This window comes from Sturnira hondurensis, unplaced genomic scaffold (assembly GCF_014824575.4).
Source record: "Sturnira hondurensis isolate 20B ecotype Veracruz unplaced genomic scaffold, ASM1482457v3 Scaffold0015596, whole genome shotgun sequence".
Classification (NCBI taxonomy): Eukaryota; Metazoa; Chordata; class Mammalia; order Chiroptera; family Phyllostomidae; genus Sturnira; species Sturnira hondurensis.
In genome coordinates, this window is record NW_028088227.1 from 9,984,164 (window position 1) to 10,000,406 (window position 16,243).

The following is a 16,243-nucleotide window of genomic DNA, read 5'->3' on the forward strand; positions in this document are numbered from 1 at the left end:
CAAGTGAGGGTGAGAATGATTCAAGGCAAGGCTGGAGGGGCAGACTGGCATCAGACTATGCAGGGTCTTTTGGGTCACCTTTAGGATTTTGGTCTATATTCCAAGAGGGATAAGATGTCTCTGGGGATTGAAGTGGTAGCACAACAGCATCATATTAGCATCACAGAGGAGACAGAGAAACACTGATCAGTTGCTTCCCATATGTGCCCTGACTGGGGATCAAACCTACAATGTAAGTATATATCCTGACCAGGGATCAAATCCAAATTCACAGTCCTTTGGTGTATGGGATGATGCTCCAACTGAGGCAGAGTGTATTAGTATTTTGAGATCCCTGGTAGTATGAAGAAAAGACTAAAAGATAGGAGGATTGTATGCAGGGAGGTGAAGGAGAAGGTTATTGGAGTAGCTCAGGCAAGAGATGATGGAATCTTAGACCATGCAAATCGGCAGGTTTTGGGGGTGCAACCAGGCTGCAGTTTGCGTCCTGATGGTGAGGGAGATGGCATAAACCAGGTGCTGCTCCTGACTGCTGCTATGAATTTGATGTATATGTCCCTGCAAAGTTCAAAAGTTGAAGCCATAACTGCCAGTGTGTTTATATTTAGAGTAAGAGAGTAATTAAGGTTAAATGAAGTCATAAGGGTGGAGTCCTGATCTGATAGGATTAGTGTCCTTAATAAGAAGAAACACCAGAGAGCTCATTTTGCTCTCTCTCCCCATGTACCGGCACAGTGAGAACCTGGCCACCTGCAGCCAGGAAGACAGCTCTCACCAAAAACTAATTGGCCAGAACCTTCATCTTGGACTTGTAGTTTTCAGAACTGTGGAAAAACAAATTTCTGTTATTTAAGCCACAGTCTATGATATTCTGTTATGACAGCCTGAGCTGGCTAATATAACTACATTCTTATAAATCTTAAGATTCAATCAGCGATGTTTTGAAAGTATATTTATACTGTTCCTTGCAACATCTTTTCACCATGTTCTTAACAAACCAACGTATTAAAGGCTATTATACTGCCTTCAAATTTGTTGGAAAGATCTATATTCTGGTGTCTATCTCTGGATAACAGACCACCTTAAACTTAGTGGCATAATACAACCACCATTTTATTATGCTCACAGATTCCATGGGTCAGGAATTCAGAAGGGGAACAGAGAAGATGGCTTGTCTCTGTTTCATGATGTCTGGGCCCTCAGCTGGCTCTGAGAAGCTGGGGATGATTCAAAAGGCTGGAGGCAGAACAACTGAGTTATCAAGGATCCACTGGCAATGAGATGGCTTCTTCGCCTGCACATCAGGCCCACCTGGGACTGATGACCTCCCCATGGTCTCTCCATGTGGCTTCTCACAGCAGGCGGTTAAGCTCTGAGGGGGGCACACAGGGCAGTGTTCGAGCAGAGTGAGCACTCGGAGACGCTCTTTGATGGCCCGGCCTGAGAAGCTGAGAAGTATCACTTGTACACCCTCCTTTGGTTAAGATGCTCACAATTCCACTGTGACTCACAGGAAAGGGACAGATCCTCATCACTTGATGGGAGGTGATGAGAGGAGAATTAAAGAATTTGTGATATATTTTTTTAAACCACCATAATCTACTTCTGAAGAGATTACTTAGGAGAGCAACTTCCTCTGCTCCACCCCCGCCAAGTTATCCTCTGGTAAAGGTGGTGACACAGGAGATGCCGTGAGGCAACTACAGGGTCAGGCCGGTGAGGGGCAGAGGTGCTAAGGATGACTGCTAAATTCTCGAGCTGAGCTTCTGAATGAACAGCGGTTCTCTTTGTGAAGACAGAGAACAATGGAACAGTTTTCGAGGGAAGAGCATATATCTGGTCTTCATATGTATTGAGTTTGAGATGCCTGTGCTACCCCTGAGTGGAAATAGTGAGTAAGCAGCAAAATATTTAGCTCTACATCTTAGTAATCTGGGATGGAGATATAAACGGGCTCACTGGCACACAGACAGATGGTAATTGAAGGCTTGGGCTTCATTTTCTGAATGGTCTATTCTTGTTCTGGGATCAGAATGGCATTCTATTAAACAATTTACATGCTTAATAGTGATGTTTCATCTCCCAGGCAAATAAACTGCCTTTTAAGATGTTTTGCTGTGATAGCCATCAGTGAGTGCCTAGAGTACCTCTAAATGGTACATAAATTCAATTTAACATTTAACAAATAAAAAATTTACCAGCCAAACCCACTCTAAACTTAAGGGTCTACTTAATCAAAAGGGCCATTATTATATGCACTAAGCTTATTCAGTCACCAGTAGCTTTTCTGCCTTCTTAATATCGGAATCGACCTTTACTTTACAACCTTTGTACATCTAACCCGATATTCCTGTATTTGATTTCTAATACGCTTTCTTCACAATACATTTGCTACTTTTTCCTTTAAATAAAAACATTTTATGGATTAAAAAATACATAGTATTATATTTTAAATGTAGCAGTGGGTACCTAGGTGTTTTATTATTATTATTTAAACTGTATATATGTCATATAAACTCTTTTGTATACTTGATACATTTTAAAACAATTAAATCACACTCAATAGCCTTTACATCTGAATAAATTCAACACTTTTATTTGCAATGAATGATTAAAGACTGTGTCAACTTTATGAGAAAAATGTTGTTAGTATAATTATAGGTATTTATCACTACCACCAGCATCTTTAAAGTCTTGAATGTGTGAGTGGTGTAAGTTTGAACAGATGCCCAGCAATCAATAAAGCATGACATGGCATGTTTTACTAGCTTGTTAATACATGTCTTGGGCATAGTGTGAGGGACAGGTCATGAGTAAATTTACTGGTGAAACACACCCCAGAGTATCTCACTGCTTTTACACAGCACTCACTGTTTTATTTTTAAACCCCTTGATGTATACTTGAATGTTTTCTTTTAAAGATAGTTTCTACATGTCATTTTTACATATACTCTGGGATATTTTTACCTTCAAAGAATGGATAATAAAGTTTTCCTATTTCTAATCTACAAAAGAAAACTCTAAGTATGAATTCCCTTCTACTTTGATAAGGTTAATTAGCTTCTTTGAACTCAAACTCATCGATTTCTTATCTATAGTCAACCTCCCCTGTCCACCTTCCTCGCTTTTATGGGATTAGTTTGCAGAACCCTGGGTTTCCCATCGTTACCGTTGCTCCTGCTTGCACACTGCACTCTAACGCCTCCACATAAAACACGTTACTCCTCTCTGGCTGCCTGAGGACCAACTGCCGTCATGAACAACACGGAAACTATCCCAACCAGCAAGTTCATGACCAACCAACTACATCAGTGGAGGCGAATTGTCATTGATGTCCTTCATCCTGGATAGGCAACAGTACCTAAGACAGACATTTAAGAAAAGCTCACTAAAATGTACAAAACTACAATGGATGTCGTCTTTTTATTTGGATCCAAAACCCATTGTGTTGGTGGCAACACAACTGGCTTCAGCATGATTTACTATCATAAACGCAAACACGGACTCGAAAGACATGGCCTGTATGGAAAGAAAAACACTCCAAGAAAACACAGTGAAGGAAACATTGGTCTTTGTGGTGCCTCTGCCATTATCTGTGGTGATTGGGCAGATTTTTCATACTAGGAGAAATAAACTATGAAGACTTTAAGAAACACACACACACGCGCGCGCACACACACACACACATACGCACACACAAGTCCACTGCAGGTACTTCAGAAACAGTCCTGACACGGGGTTCCTGAAACTCTGAGTACTAACCGTTCACTCTCTGCAGCCTGGGGAGGTGGCATTCCAATAACTTAGTGGTTCCTAGCCCTGGAAGGCAGGACTCAGGACCTCAGGATGGAAGTCTCGAATCAACTCCTCAAACCAACCCAATGGCAAGCTTGGCCTAGACCTGCGGGTCCCCACAGGCTCTCTGACTCTTGTTCACTAGTGGTAAACCTTCCCCCAAGTCAGTGCCTTCAAACAACTATTTATTATTGCTCACGGGCAGATCAACTAAGATGCAGCTAATCCAGACTGGTGGCTCTGTTTCTCACACGTGGGCCACCAGTTTAGTCAGGGCGTGTTTTTCTCACGGTGTTGGCAGAGGCTCAAGAGAACCTCCAAGTGGCCAAAAAGCAAGTCAAATGGCCGGACCCATAGTTAAAGGGCACATAAGTATACCTGCCCCACTCACAGGCCCATTGATCCTTTTTAAAATCGTCACTCTTCCCTAGCAAGGACTTTCTGCTCCAGCTCTGACTACAACTTTGTGTCTATCTGAGCTCTCAATATAGGTCCTCACAGTTCCATGGCAAAATACATGGATATGTACATTAGTTATCTATTATTTCTCACAATTTCTGTGGGTCAGAAAATCAGAAATGGCTCAGCTGGGCAGTTCTAGCTTGGGGCCACTCATGGAAGACTAGAACTGCTATATTCTGCTGATGACGAGACTGAAATAAACCTGTATAAATACCCTATATTTCTAATTATTGCCTACTACTTTTTAAAACATATGACTCTCTCATCCGGTGAGTCTGCCAGCACCTCAGCATTAATCTGACATCAACTACACTTATACACTTCTCTCTAACCAACCCTCTTTTATGTCAAATCCACTACCATTTTTTTTCCTGGTTGACCAGATGCAAAACAGTGGTGCCATTTCTGATTTCGTATTCTTATAGCTAAAGTACCCAATAGACACACTAAAATAAGCACTTAGGGTACCAGCAACACAAAGATTCTATAAAAATTATTGGGGAAAATTTTATATGTTATTTTTTCAAAAGTCATTACAACAGAAATCAAAAAATAAAACCATCAGGACTGGTACTCCCAGCAAGACGGAACAACAGTACTGGATTTGCTCTCTCGCTAGAAACAACTAAAATGCAGGACAAAATATACGAAAAACAAGAGCTTTTAAGATACTTGAAATCTGGCAACAAAGGACAGTGATCTCTGAGGGAGAACGTAAGGCTGCAGTAGAGCGTAGTGGCTACCCCGAGTTGCGAAGACGGATTTGCATGTCTAGAGAGGCCAAAGGGGTTAGAATCAGCAACTAGAGTTCACAGGACAGAGTAGGAGATGAAAGATCTGTTCAGAGAGTCTTGGAGGCGTACAGAGGGTTTCCCTTAAGTCTTCAGCTGTTATCAATACATGGGGGCGAAGAAACTATCAAAGTCTGGGAACAGACTCGTTCAAAGGAGCAGAGGGAATAATCCCTACAGCTCACAGAGGGCTGTCAGTAGTTCCTGCTCCCACCAGTCAGAGTGGAAAAACTCGTAATTCACAGGGTATCAGTTGAGTACTCAGAACAATCTGCCTTAGCTGTGGAGAAATCAGCCCTAGACCCAATGCCACTCTGATCCTGCCTAATAAAGCTTAAAAGTAAGACCTCAAAGGATCACACTCTCTCCAGTAACTTAACTTCATTCCAAAAGAAAGCTCAAGAATATTTATAGAGACACACAAATGCCTAGCATCCAACAAAATAAAATTCACAGTGTCTGGTATCCAATAAAAAAATAAGCAAGCATGCAAAAAAATCAGAAAAATGGAATGAGGAAAAATAACAGTCAACTAAAATCAACTTTGAAATGACACCAATGATAGAATTAGTAGACAGGGATATTAAAACAGTTTTCATAACTGTATTCCATATGGCCTAGGAGCTAGAAGAAATGCTTAATATGTTAGGTAGAAACATGGAAAATAAAAATTGGGGAACTTGAATGCAAACCAACAGAAATGATCTAAAATGAAATGCAAAGAGAAAAATACTGGGAAAAAAAAAGAGAAAAGAATATAGCATTAGTTGATTATGGGATAACTTCAAGCAGCCTACTGCATATAATTGGAGTCTCTGTGAAACAGGAGAGAAGAGGAAAGACAGAAAAATATTTAAAGAAGTAATTACCAAAATTCCCCAAATTTGATAAACATAATAAACACATAGATCCAAGTTCAATGAGCCCCAAGCATAAAAATAATGAAAAAAGTGACATTAAGGCATATTTTAATCCAATTGCTCAAAACCAGTGGTAAAGAGAAAACCATAAAAATAGCCATGAAGTCTAGACACATTATACATAGAAGAACAAAGATAAGGATGACAATAAAGAAATATCTTTAAACCACAAAAGAAAAAAATTTTCAATCTTGAATTCTATAGCCAGTGAAACAACAAGGTCAAAATAAAGGCTTTTTCAGACACACAAAAATGGAGAGAATTCGTCACCAGCACTATAAGCAATGCCAAACGAAATCTTTTAGGAAGAGGAAAAATAATACCACATGGAAATCTGGACTGATACAAAGAATCACTGAAAATGAAAAGCACTGAAAATGTTAATTATATGGGTAAATATTAAAAGACATTTTAGAAAATCAAAATCTCTTTAAAATATAATCAAATGTTTAAAGCAAAAACAGTAATAATGTATTATGGGATTTACAACATACGGGTATCCCCTGCTTTTCAAAAGTTTGTGTTACACCATTTTGCTTTTATGAAAGACCTATACTGGCACCTATTTTTACTAAATGAAAAAAATCTGAAGAGAATTTTTGTTTTTATAGAAAAAGGCAAAAAGTGTAAATAGTGTTTAGCAACTGCTTAGCAGTCAGTCATTACAGAAGCAGCATGGAGCCGAGCAGTGAGAGCAGCGCCACCCAGCTTCTTTCCTGGGAACTACACTCAGTATCTCAGCATCAAGTTGCCAGTCAAGCACAGTTCAATAGCTTTGAACTGTGTCTGTAAGCATCTGTGCTTCACCTCGATTTGTTTTGTGTATCCTTTAGCAAGATATTTATCCTGAAGTATCAGAACAGCCTAAGAGAGCTTGTAAGGGTGTTCCACTTAGTGCAAAACTGGATGTAACTAAGCATATCAATTATGGTAAATGAAATCAAGACACTGCATATGGGTTGAACTTGCCTGCATCCACCATTCCTACCACTTACATGCAGCAGAGAGAAAGATTCTTGAACGCTGCTGAAGTTACTGCTCGTTATGCTGGTAGCAAAGTGGTCTCTTCTAGTCAGCACCCAGTGAGATAAAATGGACAGTCTGCTGTCTGAGTGGACTGATGGATGTACAAAGTACTGTGTTCTGGTAAGTTACTTATAGTGAAGGAGACATTGGTCAGTCTCTTTAATAAGATGAAAGAGAAAGCACTGGATGATGCTGATGATAATGATGACAGTGTTGCAAAAGTGGCAGTCGTGGGTGGCCTGATCAGTGTTTGAGGGGAGGGCAGCTTCGTAGCCTAAAGGTCACAGGAAAGGGTGCTGCAGCGTCACCGATGCGGCCGAGAGGTTCCCAGAACCGAAGGGAATAATGACAGAAAATGGTGATTTGTATAAGCAAGAGTCTACCTGTGACAAAAGTAAAATTTATTGGAAAAAAATTGCTGAGCAAGACATTTATTATTATTTAAAAAAAAAGGAGGCTAAGAGACACAAGGCACCAAAGGACAGGTTTACCCTACTATTACTAATGCTACGGGTGATGTTTTCCTTAAGCCTCTACTACTGTACCACCGAGAAAACCGGAGGGCACTTAAAGGTACTGACAAGAAGAAATAAATGACCTAAATAGCCTCAAAGTTTTTAAAGCACCTGAATTTGTAGTAAAACAACAATAACAAACTTTCCCACAAAGAAAGCTCCAGATGGCTTCACTAGTGAATTCTACCAAACATTTAAGGAAGAAATAGTACTAATTCTACAAAAACTCTTCTAAAAATAAAAAAGATGAAAATGTTTCCTCATTCATTTTGAGGCTGGCATTATTGTGATACTCACACTAGACAAAGACATTACAAAGAATTAAAAATAACAGACCAAAGCCCCTCAATACAGATGCAGAAATTAACAAAATTTTAGCATATCATGTCCTAGAATATACAAAAAGGAGACTGCATCATGATCAAGTTAGATTTAATTCAGGAATGCAAGGCTGGTTTAAAGCCAACCAATTCATATCAACAGACTAGAAAATAATGTAAAAGAAAAAATAAAAAAAAAATAAAAATATGATTGCATCAATAGCTACAGAATAAAACTCTCAGGATCCAATATTAATTCCTGATAAAAACTCTCAGGAAATTAGGAATATAAGGAAGCTTCTTTAGTAATCAAGAGTCCCTACAAAAACAAAAGCTTGTATCTCATTTAAGTGGTAAAATCTGAATGCCCTCCTTCTAGCATCAGGAGCAAAGCAAGGGCGTTCTTTCTCACCATCTGAACATTGTACTGAAGGTTCTAGTTGTTGGGTCTGAGATTACATTTTGTCCTATGTATAACCTAATGGGTTAGCCTGTTACTGTTTCATGGGTCAGAGACAAAGGACTTTATTATTCATAGCACAGTGAGAAGCATGTGCATCAGCATACTTGTGTTGGTTACCCATGGCCTCAGACCTGCAGGGGCAATGCAATGGACTCAGATGGGTGCTAGGCATCCAGTGGATCTACGTTATAGCCGAAGAACCCTGAGTGTGGGGGTCCACTGCTCCTGTAGCCGGGAGCAAGCGAGGCTGCTCTCTGAGCACGGATGTACCTATTACCCAGATTGTGATGACTGCTGCAGTGGTGCACACATATATCAACACACTGAGGGCTTTAAATATTTGCAGTGTGTTGTACATCAATAAAGGTGCCCCCAAATGAGAGAAATCTTCCATTGCAAGCATTCTAGACCTTTCTGTATCATTAATTTAACCAATATTTTTGGGCTGCTACTAATGTGCTAAGTACTGGTCTGGAATATAATGGTAAATAAAATCTCTCTTCCTATGGAGTTCACATTCTGGTAGGAGGAGACTGAAAATATTAAGTAAAACACCAGATGATGACAACTGTGATTAGGAAAAAGAGAATTAAGTGGGGTGGCTTCTTCACATTGGGTGGGGATTCTCTCTGGGAAGGTAACATTGACACAGAGATCTGAATATCAAGAAGGGGGCCAACCACGTTGGAGTGGGAGAAGGGCACCTCTGGGCTTCATCAGTATTTTGGTTGCCCAACTGTTCTCATTTCCCTTCAGTCTCTTCTGCATGACTGCTGAATTAACTTTCCTGAGGGTTAATCTGATCTCTCTTTTTAAAAGCCTTCAATTGCTCTCTTATCTCAATCACTAAATATGGTATTAGGCTACCTTCTGGCCTTATAATGTTATAAAACCTACCTTTCCATTATTCTCATTATTCCTTTATTTATTTATTCCAACTTTCCAGTGCACTTTTCTATAACAGACCATGCTACTAACACAGGGAGTAAAAGCATCTCTACCTAATACACACACGGTGGTACAGGGAGACTGCTAAAATGAGGAGACAAAGAAACATGGCCCATGCGAACCACATGATTGCGGTTCGATTCCCAGTCAGGGCACATGCCTGGGTTGCAGGCCAGTCCCCAGCAGGGGACTCATGAGAGGCAACCATATATTGATATTTCTCTCCTTCCCTTCCCCTCTAAAAATAAATAAATAAAATATTTAAAAAAAGAAACATGGCCCAAATGAAAGCACAAATCAAAACTCCAGAAAAAGAGCTAAACAATGGAGATATGCAACCAATCAGATGCAGAGTTCAAAACACTGGTTATAAGGATGCTCAAGGAACTTAGTGAAGATCTCAACAGTATAAAAAAGACCCAGAAATAAAGAATACACTGGTTTAAATAAATAAAAAATTTACAGAGAAACAACACTAGAGTAGATGAAGCTGAGAATCAAATCAATGATTTGGGCCATAAGGAAGGAAAAAAACAACAACAACCAATCAGAACAACAACAAGAAAAAACAATCCAAAAAAATGAGAATAGTATAAGCAGCTTTGGAACAACTTCAAGAGGTACAACATTTGCATCACATAGGTGCCAAAAGGAAAAGAGAAAGAGCAAGAAATTGGAAACCCATTTGAAAAAATAAATAAAAAAAACCCATCCCTAATTTGATGAAGGAAATAGACATGCAAGTCCAGGAAGCACAGAGAGTCCTAAACAAGATGGATACAAAGAGGCCCACTCCAAGACACATCATAATCAAAATGTCAAAGGTTGAAGATAAAGAGAGAATCTTAAAAGCATCAAGAGAAAAGCAGTTCATTACCTACAGAGGAGTTCCCATAAGACCGTCAACTGATTTCTCAAAAGAAACTTTGCAAACTAGAAGGGACTTATAAAACATTTCCAAATTCATGAAAAACAGGGACCTACAGCCAAGATTTCTCAATCCAGCAAAGCCATCATTTAGAATCGAAGGCCTATAAAGAGCTTCCTAGACAAGAAAAAACTAAAGGAGTTCATCATCACCAAACCACTATTATATGACATGTTAAAGGAACTTATTTAAGAAAAAGAAGATCAAACTATGAGCAATAAAATGGTAAAAAATATGAACCTATCAACAATTAAATGTAAAAACCAAACTAAGCAAATAAGAACAGAGACAGAATTATTGACACTGAGAGTATTTTGGTGGTTGCTAGAATAAAAGGAGGGTGTGGAGGAATGGGTGAAGAGGTGAGAGGTTTAAGAAGTACGAGTAGGTGGCCACAGAATAACCATGGGGCTGTAAAGTGCAGTAGAGGAAATGGAGTAGCCAAAGAACTTGTATACATGATCCATGGACATGAACAAAGGTGGGGGGATTGCCTGAGGGAGTAGGGGGTGTTGAGTGGAGGCGGGCAAATTGGGAAAAATCAGGACAACTGTAATAGCATAATCAACAAAATCTAAAAATATTTAGTGAGCCCTGGCTGGTGTAGCTCAGTGGATTGAGCGCGGGCCTGCAAACCAGAGGATCGCGGTTCGATTTCCAGTCAGGGCACATGCCTGGGTTGCAGGCTGGTTCCCTGCAGGCCAACTCCCAGAAGGGGATGCACGAAAGGCAACCATACATTGATGTTTCTCTCCCTCTCTCTTTCCCCTCTAAAGATAAATAAATAAATAAAATTAAAAAAATATTTAGTGTGTACAGTAACATGAGTACAATGTACAAGGCAGCTTGACTGAGGTTTCTTGGAATGACAAACAACATTTAAAATGTAATTTTTCTATTTAATGTGCTTTTTTCTTCAATTAGCTAACTAAAAAAAACAGTAGACAGGAGAGAGATTTTATAAACATTAAAGAAAGCACAGTGGCTAATTTTTATTGTGAGAAAGAAATGGTTCACAAACCAGCGAATGTAAAAATAAAAATGCTATTTTTCAATGGATAGAATGAAGGATGGGTTTCCTAAATTACTTTGAATGTTTGCCTTGTCAGTTCACCTATTATCTGTTAAGGATCACTAAAATAAGTCACATCAATTCTCATACTTCTACTCTGCAAACTTCTGGAGACGGTGATTTCAAACATACTCCGTTGCAATTCCCTTCCATTTGCTTTAATGCGTTTATCTTCCTTGCACATGAACCGCTCCACAGAAAACTGTTTTTGAACTGCCCAGATCACATCCAACACTGCCTCAAGTAGCCATATAGAAAACAGACCACTGTTTTATCCTCTTATCCCTCCACAGATGAAATGGTTTGCTGCTGATTTAAATCACAAAGCAAGTCTTTTGTGTGCTGAACTGGCCAAGGCTAGGGAGGCTGGGCAACTCCCTTCCCAGAGGACCTCCACTTGTGGTGGCTTCCCAGTCCTGCCAGAACTGGAAAACCTTGAAGGCGCTCCATGTAGGGCAGCATTCTCTGCCTCTGAACTGATTCCTGGGCCAAGTGAGAGAAACCAAATTGTAAAGAGCCATTCCAATGGCAAGCACACTCAAAGAGTGTGTGTGTGTGTGTGTGTGTGTGTGTGTGTAGCCAGAATTTTTTGGTTGGGAAGGGAAATGTGGTTAACCTAAATTGAACATGGAGCACAAATAGAGGCATCGAAAAACACACCCATTCAACCATTCATTTTTGCTTCCATTATTAAAAAAATAGCACTTTAAATAGTTTGGCTATATTCAGAAATGCAACTGCTTCAAAAAAGTCTTGCATTAAAGGACCGTGTTTGGGGAAGTGGTGGGGAAAGAGGGCAGATGAACAAAGCATAGCTACTCTATTCTATTCTATTCTATTCTAGTCTATTCTATTTTCTATTCCAGAATGGAAGGAGAAAGAGAGGGAGAAAAACATCACTGTGACAGAGAAACATCACGTAGGTTGCCCTCCATACATGCCCTGCCTGGGGACCAGGGACCAGGGATCAAGCACGTGCCCTGGCTGGGAACCAAATCCACGAACTCTTGGTTTGTGGGACGATGCCCAACCAACTGAGTCACACCGGCCAGGGCAGCTACAGATTCTTTTGTGTAAAACTTATTTGCTAATCAAAGTCAGCAACTGCTGCTTGCTACATGGTGGCTCATGCATTGCTGCTTCATCTTTTCTTACCTCCAGGAAGAAACAGATAATACGAGATGTGGAGTCAAAAAACATGCGTTCATATCATGTCACCGTCAAACATGCATTAACAATTTCTGGCACTAAGCTTTCCTGCTATTTGTCATTTATGAATTTCAGGCTTTAACTGAATAAAATGAGTTTACCAACAAATGTCACCCTTTCCATTGGTGACTGTGTAGAGAGAAAGTATAAGCAACCTATAAAATGCTCTTCAAGCATTTATTATTGTTGTTGCCATTAGGTCTTCCTGACATATAGCAAAGTATGTAACAAATGTTCACTAAATTATTAATGAACTGAGCTAATTATAGTGAACAAATGGTGAGAATGAATAAATCATGAGTCTTTAAACCAATAACACTTTCACTTAAAATATATATTTAACTGTAAAATATTAATATTGTATATAAAACTAAGTTGAACACCTTGAAAATATCCAAAGGGAAAACAATGCCTCAGCTGCCAGCGGAGGCCACTATAATCATCACCTATGACGAGGTCCCAGGTATGGCAGGTGGGTAGCAGCAATCAATTTTTAATAAGGCACAGAGTTTATTAAGGTATAGAGGCACAGGGTGAGAGGTTAAGAGCCTGAGCTCTGGAGTTCAAATCTCAACTAACAAGTTGTACGACCACAGACAAATTACTCAGTCTGTTCTAAACCTCAATTTTCACATAGGTAAAATGGGGATGGCAAGAAAGGTTAGGTTTTATTAATAGTAATAGTAATAGTAGTACCTGCTATTAAGATTAAGTGTAAAAATACAGGTGATTACTCACCACAGTGTTACACAGCGTTGCCTGGTTAGCTATCTGTCATCATTATACCATATACAGGATGACTTTCTATGAGTGGAATTAGACCAGGAGTCCTCCATTTTATAATCTGCTATTTTAACCGTTAGCACGACGACTACGATATGTTTTGGAAAAACACCGCAAAGGGGGAACACTGTGGTCGTACATCCTGCCAGGTCTCCACATCCCGCTATGCTGCTTGGATGAAGTTAGATATGCTTACTGGGAATGGTGGTTCCCTGAACCAAATACACTATAAGCAGACATCCAAGGTACAATTCTTCACATTTCACTAACCACTCTCTGAACCATCCAGAACCCCTGCGTTATACTTTTAAATTTCTTACCCAAGTTGCTCACACTCTATGTTTCATTTCCAGTAAAATTTGTCTTTCTTTTCTCAAATGGAAATGTCAAAGAGCTTAAGATGTGCATATATGCATATATTTTCTCATTTGCAGTGAGTGAAATCTTGCTAACATAGAAGTGAAAGAAGTTAGAATTATGAAACACGATAATGGGAACCCCTTATAACAGCACATACCATGTTAAATGATGATGGTGGTCAATGAAGCAACTGCTTCACATTCAATATTCTGCTGAAATGTATTAACAGCATTTTAAGGAAATAAAACCTAACCTTTCTTGAGATGTCCTGCCAAATGAGTCAAAAAGCCTTAATTCTAGATCTATAAAATTTATCAGAATAATCCAACTGTGCAACCACTGACATTCTTATCATGGAGAATTTAATAACGCAGTCAATTCTGGATCTTAGCTATAAAAGACACCCCTCCCTCATGCGCCCATTAGTCGCCTTCTTAAAATCATGTCCACTCCTCTGGGACATGGCAGGCCCCTCCTCTGGGGAAAGGCCAGGCCCAGTCACCTCAGCATGAGCTGTTCCTCCAGTCTGCCTGTCTTTTGACAGCGCTCCCTGCCAGCCAGCAAAACCCTGCTATCTACTGGGCTGCTGCGGACGGAGCAGCCTGTGAATCCAGCTAGAGGATAAGAGGTTGTTTTCATTGGCTAAATCTGCTGTGTAGTAAGCGTATGGCCATGAATTTGTAGCCAAAACACTAATCTAAAAAAATGTCATGTGCAATTTAAACAGAAAACAAAAGTGACATTTTCACTCGTCAATTCTAGTTTTGCCATGAGGGTTTTTAACCTAACATTTTAAAATGACTACCAAATCCTTACCTTTGCAGAAGTAAAATTTTCATGGTATACTCCTCGTACCAAGTCCCTAAGGGCACTTGCTAACAGTTCCACAACCTAAAAAAACAAAATCAAAGATTAAAAGAAACAATTAAAAAAACACTTTTACCTCAGAATGCCTCAGAAGACTTAGGAGCAAGGCAGTACTTATGTTTGATAGAAACAAAACAAATAAAAAACAGGGTTATGTGCAGGATTCTGCCAATGACATTGCCCACCTGGATATTAAGAGCTGTGATCCAATTTTTTCAGTCATAATATAAGCAAAACCCCCACAAAACCTATAGTCACAGTATTTAAGTACTATACATGAAAGTCCAGTAATAGCCACTTTGAATATAAGCTTAATTTCAGACTACTACTGAACTCTTAATCCAATTTATTTTCTGTATGTTTATTTCTGTCAGGTGGATACTTTTCAATATCCCCATTCTGGCAGTTATTACAGTGCTAATTTTCATACTTAATACAGAATGAAAAGCAAATGCAAAAGAATGATTAACCTTTCAAATGTGTTCATTCTGTTGCACTTAAAATGCACTGTGGATTTATTTGGTGTAGGAACCCTGGGTCAAACATACCTTATTTTCAAACTTGAAATTTTTTTACAGAAACACAGTAGTGAAATCGTATTCATCAAACCTGTATTACTTTCAAGGCTCAGGCTATTTTAAAAAACTCAAACAAAATCAAAAGCTTTGAACTTGTTCCAGAATGTAAAACAAGCAGAAAACAGTAAATGGTCTCTTTGGAACTACTGTACAATTTAGAGTTGTTTGCATAAATCATCTTAATTCAAAAAGATAAAACAGTGCTGTTTATTACAATGTTCACTGCAGCCATTTCAAATAAGAATTCCTCAAGGCAACCCTATCTGCTTCTTATGAAGACTTAGTATCTTGTATATTTAGCTTCCCATATTATGCAGTTGTGTATCTGATTCCCACTCTTTGCTTCCTAAAATTTAGCTCAGTTCTGATTGAATTAAAGGATTTTGTTTCAGCTTTTATCATTCTTGTAACTGAAGACATTATTAAGCCAAAGGATACAGAACCAAACAATAAGATACTTCAATTTCAGGTACCTCAGATTTAATAAACATTTTCTTAGAGGTAAATTATATTAATTTATAGAAAGAATTGCTTTAAAATTTTAACACATGAGCATTTCTATCCAAACTTATATTTACATACTTACTGTAGAACTTACACAAGGCTGCTGATATGGAAATTTTGCTGATTAAAGGAGTATTTTTTTCTAGCTCTGCAAATGGGTCAATTTGTAAGAACCATACAAAGTCTTTTTTTTTTTAAATCACATTGCCCTTTAGGTAACTAAATACTTCAGAAATATTGTAGCAATATGAGCTGCAGAGGAACTGGAAGGACAATGATCCTACAGTGTTACCAGATGTGTTGAGTTATTTAAGTGGGGAAGAGAGAAAAATGAATGGACTTTTTTCCCCCTGAAGGTATCAGATAAGCCCTATTCCCAAATCCAGAAGGATTGAGTATCACCAATAGGTCTATGAAAGACTGTAACTAAATGCACAACATCAGATTGAATTACAGTTTATACAAGCAACATCCCAAGATCCTCCTGATGGCTGGACACATAATACAGATCAATCACTCACTAAGAAATGTTCCGGTTTTGAAACAGTTTGAGCTCTGAGACCAGCACTGGTAAAGTGAAGAGGGATTTACAAAGAGAAAGTCTGACACTAAATGTCAGAATGATGGTATGAACTTTTAATAATGGATCTGGCCCTGGATAACCACAGTGTTCCTTCACTTCCCTGAAATTCCAGATGAGGC

At 39.0% G+C, this 16,243-nt stretch overlaps 1 protein-coding gene across 1 annotated transcript in view; it reads right to left on the minus strand.

The window, feature by feature from the left end:
• The window catches only part of PDSS2 (decaprenyl diphosphate synthase subunit 2), a 237,750-nt gene that overhangs the window by 62,867 nt on the left and 158,640 nt on the right, over positions 1-16,243 (minus strand). Inside the window, exon 4 of the mRNA XM_037064977.1 lies at positions 14,409-14,483. Within this exon, the coding sequence (XP_036920872.1) occupies positions 14,409-14,483 (75 nt within the window). The remainder of the gene's footprint in view (positions 1-14,408; positions 14,484-16,243) is intronic.